Genomic DNA, 8,560 nt, shown 5'->3' with positions numbered 1-8,560 from the left:
GTTGAAAATGTACTTCCAATTTGATTTGAAACTGTCTCATTGCTATCTGTTTATCAATAAAATTTTGAAAAAAATAAAAAATTAAAAAAAAAAGAATTAGTGTCTGAAAGAGTTCAATCAGCAAATGAAGCCTGAAGGCAGGAATGGATGGCTTATGACAGGTTTACTGGATAACAGAGGGATTGCAGGGTAGACTTTCACCATATTACATATTTGCCAGCAATCCAAAGAGTAAAGGGAAAGAGCATGAGAGCTGGAACCAACTCAGTTACTTGGCTGCAGCCTGCAGTGACTGTGGATACAAAGAGGACTATTTGAAGAGAACTTTCCCAAAACATCACCTATAGGTCAAAAGTTTATCCATGTTCCTGCTCCATCTGGGATGGGGTATGTCTTAGTTTCTTTTCTCATTATTGAGACAAAATATTCAAAACTTCCCAAAAAAGGAGGCAAGGATAATTTACCTCACAGTTTGTGAAGGTTTTAGTTCATGGTCAGCTGGCTCCAAGGAAGGGTGGCACATGACAGGTGGAAAACCATTCATGGTGTTAGAAGATAGCAAGAGCAACAAGGGAGAGGCAGAGGAAGAGAGATGGAGAGGGAGAGGGACAGAGAGAAGGGACAGAAGAGATGCAAGCTACCAACCTGAGGGTGGATGTAACAATTTCATCCTTAATCCCAGTACTGGACCATGAATCAATTGCAAACTTGATTCAGCCACCTCTGAAAAGTCTGTCCCCACGAGCATATGGGCCTTTGTGGGGACATCCAGACACAAATTGTGACAGGGCATATTTGAGAAGTATTCATACAGGTTTTTTGAAGAGCAAGTCAAACCCTTGGGGAAGGAGTTGGATGAAGGATAAAAAATGCAGGTGTTAATCTGGGCTTCTCTGCCTAAAGATAGACTTCTGATGGGTCCAAGAACTCCTGAAAGGTGTGAGAAACATGTGCAATCCATATGCCAATTCAGATGCGGTGGAAAAATATCAAGGTGTAGCGACTTCCAAAAGATTTGTCCATTAGGATAGATATATAGTTACATTCCCTTAATGAATAGAGGGATTTGTTCTAATATTGTTTGTAAATAGGATATCATGTCTGCATCTTGTACAGCAAATAACCACTAGGAAGAATGTATGCAATGTGTTAATTATTGAAACTGTCCTACCAATTTGGTTTGAAACTGTCTCACTGCTATTTGTTTCTCAATAAAATTATGGAAAAAAAATAAAAATAAAATCATGAATGGGAAAAAAAAAAGATTTGTCCAACCCCTAACTCCTGGCCCCTGTGTAGATGACCTTACTGGAATAGGATTTGTGCAGCTGTAGTTAAGGATACTAAGATAAAACCAGGCTGAATTTAAGATGAGGTCTAAATCAAATGACATAGTTCTCAAATCAGGCAGATCCGAGATAAGGCTACAAGAAGGATATCTTGTAGCAATGGAGGCAGAAGTTACAGTGATGCATCTATGAGCTAAGGAACATTAAGGATTGCTAGCAACCACAAGACTCTAGGAGAGAAACATGGAATGAATTTTCATTCAGAGCCTCTCATTTGGAAGGTATCAGTCCTGCAGATACCTTGTCTCAAGCTGTTTGGCCTCTACAACTGAGAAAAGATGTTTCTGGGTGTTTTAAGCCACTCAGTTTCCATGAATGTCCTATAGCAACCATAGAAAACTGTCACACAAGGGTGCTGGAGCAGTGGATTGAAAGGCCCCATTCTGGCACCGAGTAATCTAGGCATGTGTTGAGGGTTTCTTAGTTGTGATTTCTTAGGACAGAGTTTCTCAATATTTTAAAAACTGAACCATCTTTGTGAACAGTAATGTCTCAGTAGCCATGCCCCATCAAGGGCCTCCCCTCAAAATAAATTGAAGCAAAAATGTGAGTCTCAACACTCTGAAAGAACTGAGTTGAAGACTGCAAAGGCCCTCCCAACTGAGTCTAAATCCATGCTTCCTGTGTACTACACAAGAGTGAGCAGCTTTTAGGAGGGACTGATAATGATAATGTGTTTTCCACCTTTAAGCTAAGGTTCATGTGAGAGTTCAAAATCTTGACTTACTGGAAGACAAAAATGTGTCCCCTTGACAACATTCTAAAACATAGGAAGTAGTAGACACCAAGCATGCCCATGGCACTGCATAAAAAGTCACCGAATGTCTCAACCTGATCATTCCTCAAGATTTCATTAATTTGTAAAATTCATCATAATGATCATTTTTTGTCATCTCGCTGCTCTGAATTGTATGTACCTTATTTGTCTCAGCTACAGGAGCCATAACTGCAAAGCATCCAAAATGTATGCTCTTACAGTTCATTATCTGTACGATCGGAATTATCTTTCTGCCTTTTTCTGGCCTTTCTTTGTCCCATGACAAGAAATACTGCAGTTGTCCAAATGCTATCCAACCAATAAATATTCAGTTAATGAAAAATAAAACAGCGATTCTAGCATCCTGAAGAATACCCCATCACTGTTCCTCATCCCCATCATAAGCATATTTTTTTGCCAATCACAGAAAAATATCATTTCTAAAGATTGGGGCAGTAGGGTTAAGATGTGAGTCCTCGTTTTGTCACTGTACAGAGGGGGCATGTCATTCTCACTCGCAGGCCCTTACCTCTTTGCTTGAAAAGCAAGGGACATTACAAGATCAGCTTGCTTAATGAGGAATGATCCTACTTCGGGGAATAAGTAGTAATGTGATGAATTGATTAAAAAAATGATGGCATACCTATTATTGGAAGTTCTGGACACATCTTCACGTTGTGGTAGAAACAGTCCCTGCAGTGGTTGGAAAGCAGATCGCTTTGTTTCCATGACTGTCCAATGTTTTTTGAGTACAGATCCTTCACTAGTTCCCACAAAATATAAGCATATGTTCCTGACACTGGGTGATTCCTCCTCGTTATGTCGAGATGTGCTTGTTCACTGAAGGGCTTCAAAAAGAAGACTGTTGTATCCACAGGGGTTTTTGTTATGACTGTTTACATTCCTGTCCACAGGGATACTACCTATCACCTGATGATAGAAATGATGCTTTTCAGAGAGATGGAAGTTGATAACATTGACTTAAAAATTGATATTCCAATCCTGACTGACTCATCTAATGAGAAAAGGTCTGCGTATAGTGCGTGTACTGACCCAAGGCATCCCTCATAAAATCATAATGGTATCCGTATGTTTCCATATGAGAAACATTGAGAAGTAAGGCCTGGAAGATAGGCCAGTGGCATAGTGCCTGTGTGGCAGGTGTGAGGTCCTAAGTTCAATCCCTGGTACAAAAAAAGAAAAAGAAAAGAAAGAAGCATTGAGAAGTGAGGATTTATTTTTACCTCCTTCCCTTCCTCTCCTTCTTCCTCACAGCACTCTTTCTCACAGCACTCAGTGTGTCACACATATGCCAGAGATCACAAGGTAGAAGATGAAACAGGCCAGAAAATGACAATGCACAATGTACAGGAACTGTTGAAAAATTTTAAAAGGACTAATTGTCAAATTTATGATGCTTGATCCCACAAGGTCTGTGGAATTCCAAAAAAATACACATGTTGCTTTTCTCTCTCTCTCTCTTGATCTCACTGAATTGCTATTACAATTAAACTTTAGAATATAAATATTGTTGAAAGTGTACAATGACTAAAAACATGTTTCTAGAACTTAGATATTACAATTCACAGGGGCCGGCAAGATAGCTCAGCAGTTTAAAGCACTTGCTTAGGCAAGCTTAGGCAAGCACAGGGACCACAATTCGATCTCGGCATCACATACTGTGCCAGCCCCACACCTAGGGTAGGATGAGCCTGACAGAGTCCAGGCAGAGTTGTGCACACCTATAATCCCAGCACTGGGGAGGCTGAAAACAGGAGGATCACCATGAGTCCAAGCTGCATAGTGAGACCCTGTAACAACTCAATAAATAAATAAATTTGCAAATATCTCTAGGGCTGATTGAATGAAAGTAAATCTGGAAGAAAGCCCTCATCACCAGTCACCTGGATGACTTATTAAAATTTATTTTTAAATCCTCTTATGGCAATTGAAATAGCAATAAAATACTGCATTTTTTTCTAATTGGTTGACAAAAATGACAAAGTTCTGACAATATCACCAATTGAACATAAAGTCTTGGGAAGGAACACTAATACGTCAATGATGAGAAAGCATAATATAAAGTGGTGTTCCCACTCTGGAAAAAAGATGGAGAGTATGTAATGAAATAAGGAGTGCACAATCCCTTCCACCTAGTAATTCCTCTTTCTGAGCAACTCTTGGACATGCATACCAAGAGACATGTGCAAAACCACTTACAGTAGCATTATTTGCAATTGCAAAAACCAGAACATAACTCAAATGACCAATGCAGAAAAAGAAATTGTAGTACTTTTCATACAATGGATTCACTATGGTATCAAAACAATAAACCATGTGCCACAAGAGAAAAATCACAAAAGAACACTATGATTCTATTGACATTAAAAAGTCCCAAATATGAAAATCTAATCAACATGATGTTTGGAATTACAAACCTAGGTAGGAAGGCCATCACGAAAGGCAAATAAATCACTAACACAAAACGCAGAATAGTGGCTCCCTCCAAGAAAGGAGAGAACTCTGGTTTAGGTGGAGGACAAAGGGACTGACAGTATTCAAACTATTATGCTTAGTGATAAGAATGGAGAGGTAATCTTTGACCTATGGATACATGCTATATTTATGTGCTTGCACATATTAGATTTCATAATATAATTTTAAGATATGCACATTCTTAGGCTCTATGTGGTGAATTGAAATCTTAGGTTATAGGACCCAAGTATTTTCTGTAACTTTTTTTTTAGGAGATTTGGAGGCATTACTGAGTTCTCACCTACATATCAATACCCAAATAAAAGTTGCTGAAAGTATAAATCAACATTAGGCAATCTCAAGAGAGTCCTAAAACCAGAAAAGGTCAGTTCAGGAGAATAAATGGGAAGGAAAGGTGTCTCAGTTGTGTTGCCATGACAGGGTTCAAGGCTGATATATAACATAAACCTGAGAGAATTAATTACTTTTGGGTCACCTCCATCGGCTTACCTGAGCCCTGTTTCTGTTAAGCTCCTGAGTTACAGGAGCCTGAGATAATCACACTTAAGTAGTACTCAGCCACAGAGCAGGCTCTGGCTGTGGTTCTCATTACAAAGACAGAAACACGATGGGGTAGAAAGTTCCCTTATCTAGGAACATCACAACAAATGTTTTCTCCTGGGTCCGAGAGAGTGATCTGCTTGGTTTTCATTGGCTCAGTCCGCTCCTCTGAGGCCTACCTTCCTCTTCCACTCTTTTCCCCTCACAAAAACACAAACCAATGTGACAGCGTAGGTAGAAGTGCTTTGTAACCTGCAAGTACCATTCTGACTGTCTGGTGTGCTCGGTACCGTATCAAATAGATTTCTTTCCCCCAAACAGAAGCACAGGCTAGGAATTTGGACTTAGCAGAATTTTTGAAATCCAAGAAATGGGAAGCTCTAACATGTGGATTGGAGAGACCCGAAGACTAGGCTAGAGCTTGGTATGTCTACATCTCTTTCTAAAACCTCTTCAAATTTGCAACAAGTTCATTCTGAGCCTACCTTGTTCAGGCCTTGATTAACCTGGAGGGGGATGTTCAGAAACAGCCCAGAAGAATTGGAAGCATTACACAAAACAAGTGTGAAGCCTGAATATTCATAAGGAGCTTTGAAACAAACTTTAACCTAGTTCTGCTTTACCCTCCAAATGAAGAGTGTCAGATTTAGGAAACAAAAATGTAGGACATTCAATCGTATTTGAAGTTTTCAGGATAAATAGCACGGTTTTTAGTATACTCTCACAGTTGCATGAGAGAGGCTTACATCAAAAATCATTTGTTCACCTTAAATTTAAATCAACCAGGTATCTTGCACTTTATTTAGCCAGCCCATAACAAATTGACAGAGATAAGCATATTTTTCCCTATCTTACCTTGGGAAAATCTGCATGGAATAGAGTTATGAAATCCTATGTCTATTACTTAGTAAAAGAAGAAAGGGTTGGGCTGAACTTGGCATTAAACTTACATACTTTCTGTCCTTACACAGCCCAAGAAAGCCATGGGGAGACACATATTAAAAATAGGCTTCAAAGGAAACAGGACAGAAACATAGGAAAGCCTCACTGTTTCAGACAGAAAAAGGGCCTCCTAGCCTAGTGTTAGCCCATCCAACACATTTTTCAGCAGCCTCTGCCCTTACCTCTGGGCATCTCCTTAGACTGCTCTGCTTCAGGTCCACCCAACAAGTCCATCTGGGAGGCCTCCTCAGAGGGCACACGGCGCCAGGACCAGCTCTGGTTCCCAAGGTCATGCAGTGGAGGAGAATATTCCAGCTCACAGGGGAAGTCAAAACTGCACTCCAAGCCTGCAATGATAGCTAAGGGTTAGTGGAACAGAATGTTTCCAAATATAGCCCCTTTACTCCAGAAAGTCAACCTTTATCTCATCCACAACTTTCAACCTATCTAGGGGATGGGAGTTGTCAATTCCAATGGTGACCAGACTCTATAATGGAACAAAGGGCACAAAGAGAAAAAAAAGTATTTTTCCTGTGACTTACAACATGGGAAGTGTCCTCAGAAAAGGTTATAAACCAAAGAGCTAATAGACTGGAGAGTGAGAAGCTCTGTGTCCTATGGGGTTGCCCAGTGATGGTGAAGAGGGCTTGAAGGTCACATGAGAAGGATCCAATGAGCAACCAGTTAGATTTCACTCTAAGTCTGGCTCTGAAAAAATAAGCTCTCTGGCTCTCAATTTCATCATCTGTACATTAGGGATGATAATATGTACTTCTAGAGTTTTCCAGAACTGGTGGTAAAACATTATTATCTCTAAACAGTTGGTACTCAGGTGAGATCCTAGCCAGGTTCTGCCCTGTCTGACTAAGAAATAGGTCAAAAAGAATACAAGTTATGCACAAAGCTCTGATCAACTAGCCCTCTCTGATGCACCCTACAATCTCCCTGCCAGTGAGGAAGACCAAGGATACGGGAGTAAATCATGATTTACTCTCTTGGAGAAGGACTGGGGAAGGTCTCAGGGTTGGTGGGGGGCATCAAAGAAAAACATAGAGAGACCATACTCTAGGACATGTATGATGTTTCTGTGCCTTTCTTGAGGGGGGATTGATCGCCTGTGGCTCAATTATTCCACATTTGCCCCAAGTTGGGGGTATCCAACTCAGCCTCTCTTTGGCCCTCCTTAGTCTACTAAGAGTGGCTGAAGATCTTGGCATATGGCAGGCTCTCAAAGCTTTACAGATGGATGAGCAGAAGACGTGTCAAAGTGCAGATCACTCGGCCGCCTCCTGGTTCATCCTTCTGCCCCACTGCAGGGCAATGAAAACAGAGGCAACGGGATAAAGGACAGAATACTGAGCAAGGAACATGAGAAATTCAGGTTGGATCCAGGCTCGGCTCATCCCTCCTCATGTGAAAACTTTATTTTTCTCAGCTGTAAAGAAAGGGTTTATAGATGAGATGATACGGGAAGCAAAAGCACTGAGTGAAAACTGGACTCTGCTCTTGCTCTGTCATTGGTTTTCTGGTGACCTGCAACCAGTCACTTGTCCTTTCTGGGCCCCAAATTCCTCAACCAAAGATGTAGACCAGTTGTTTTCTAAAGTTCCTTCTTCTTTCAACTTTATTAAGGTTCCAAAGTCCTTGCTTTCAAAGGAGTTTTAGCTAATTTGATAAATCAGTCTGCATGGTAGCACCACACTAATGGGTGCTAACCCCCAATTAGCATTTGTGCTATTAAAAAGCAGCTTCTGGGGCCACCACTTCCTGCACCTCCAAGATAAGTGTGGTTTGGGGAATTTCAGAATGCAGTGGAGAAGTGGGGCTGAGTCTAGTGCAGACGGCCACTCGCTGATGGGCCTTTCATCATCCATAGGCCACTGGTCCTGCCTGGGAGTAGGAGTTAAGATAATTCCCAGTGACACCAGCCAAACTCTCTAAGCTTAAAGAAAGAGGAAAAAATCCTTCAATTACACTTCCATTAAGTATTTTTCTGCTTCTCAGCCAGGAGAGATTTATGTTCCCAGTTGCTCTCCAGGAGCTGCCATCCTTCTGGTCTTAAGGTTAATACCACTCGCCCTTTCATGATTTGGACAATTCACCTTTATAATGGCAAGTTGAAATTATAGCTCTTGCCTTGTTTGAGTTGACATGCCACAGATACCTATGTGTTTCATTGGCCCAGGAGGTTCTGTTGCTAGATGCACTATTGCTACGTACGCAGTTGATGTGCAGGAATCTGACCTTACTTGCCAAACACCTGGCTGTGACAGCAGAATGAAAGGAGAAAACTCACCCTATACTTTGCATTTTTTGACATCAAAAAGACTCTCAGAAGGAAAGGTGTGGCCTTACATAAGGCTCATCTGGGAATAACCAAAAAGGCAGACAAACGTGAGTGAATGATCATGTGAAAAGATGGGGTGGGGGGAGAGAGAGAGAGAGAGAGAGAGAGAGAGAGAGAGAGAGAGAGAGA

At 41.0% G+C, this 8,560-nt stretch overlaps 1 protein-coding gene across 1 annotated transcript in view; it reads right to left on the bottom strand.

The window, feature by feature from the left end:
* Alk (ALK receptor tyrosine kinase) overlaps positions 1 to 8,560 on the bottom strand; it is an 854,626-nt gene that overhangs the window by 536,517 nt on the left and 309,549 nt on the right. Inside the window, exon 3 of the mRNA XM_004627384.1 lies at positions 6,267 to 6,431. Coding sequence (XP_004627441.1) covers positions 6,267 to 6,431 — 165 coding nt within the window. The remainder of the gene's footprint in view (positions 1 to 6,266; positions 6,432 to 8,560) is intronic.

The sequence above is a fragment of the Octodon degus genome, unplaced genomic scaffold (genome assembly GCF_000260255.1).
Source record: "Octodon degus isolate 3935 unplaced genomic scaffold, OctDeg1.0 scaffold00019, whole genome shotgun sequence".
NCBI classification, from domain to species: Eukaryota; Metazoa; Chordata; class Mammalia; order Rodentia; family Octodontidae; genus Octodon; species Octodon degus.
Note: the sequence above shows the minus strand (reverse complement) of the source record. Positions and strands in the feature narration are given on the sequence as shown.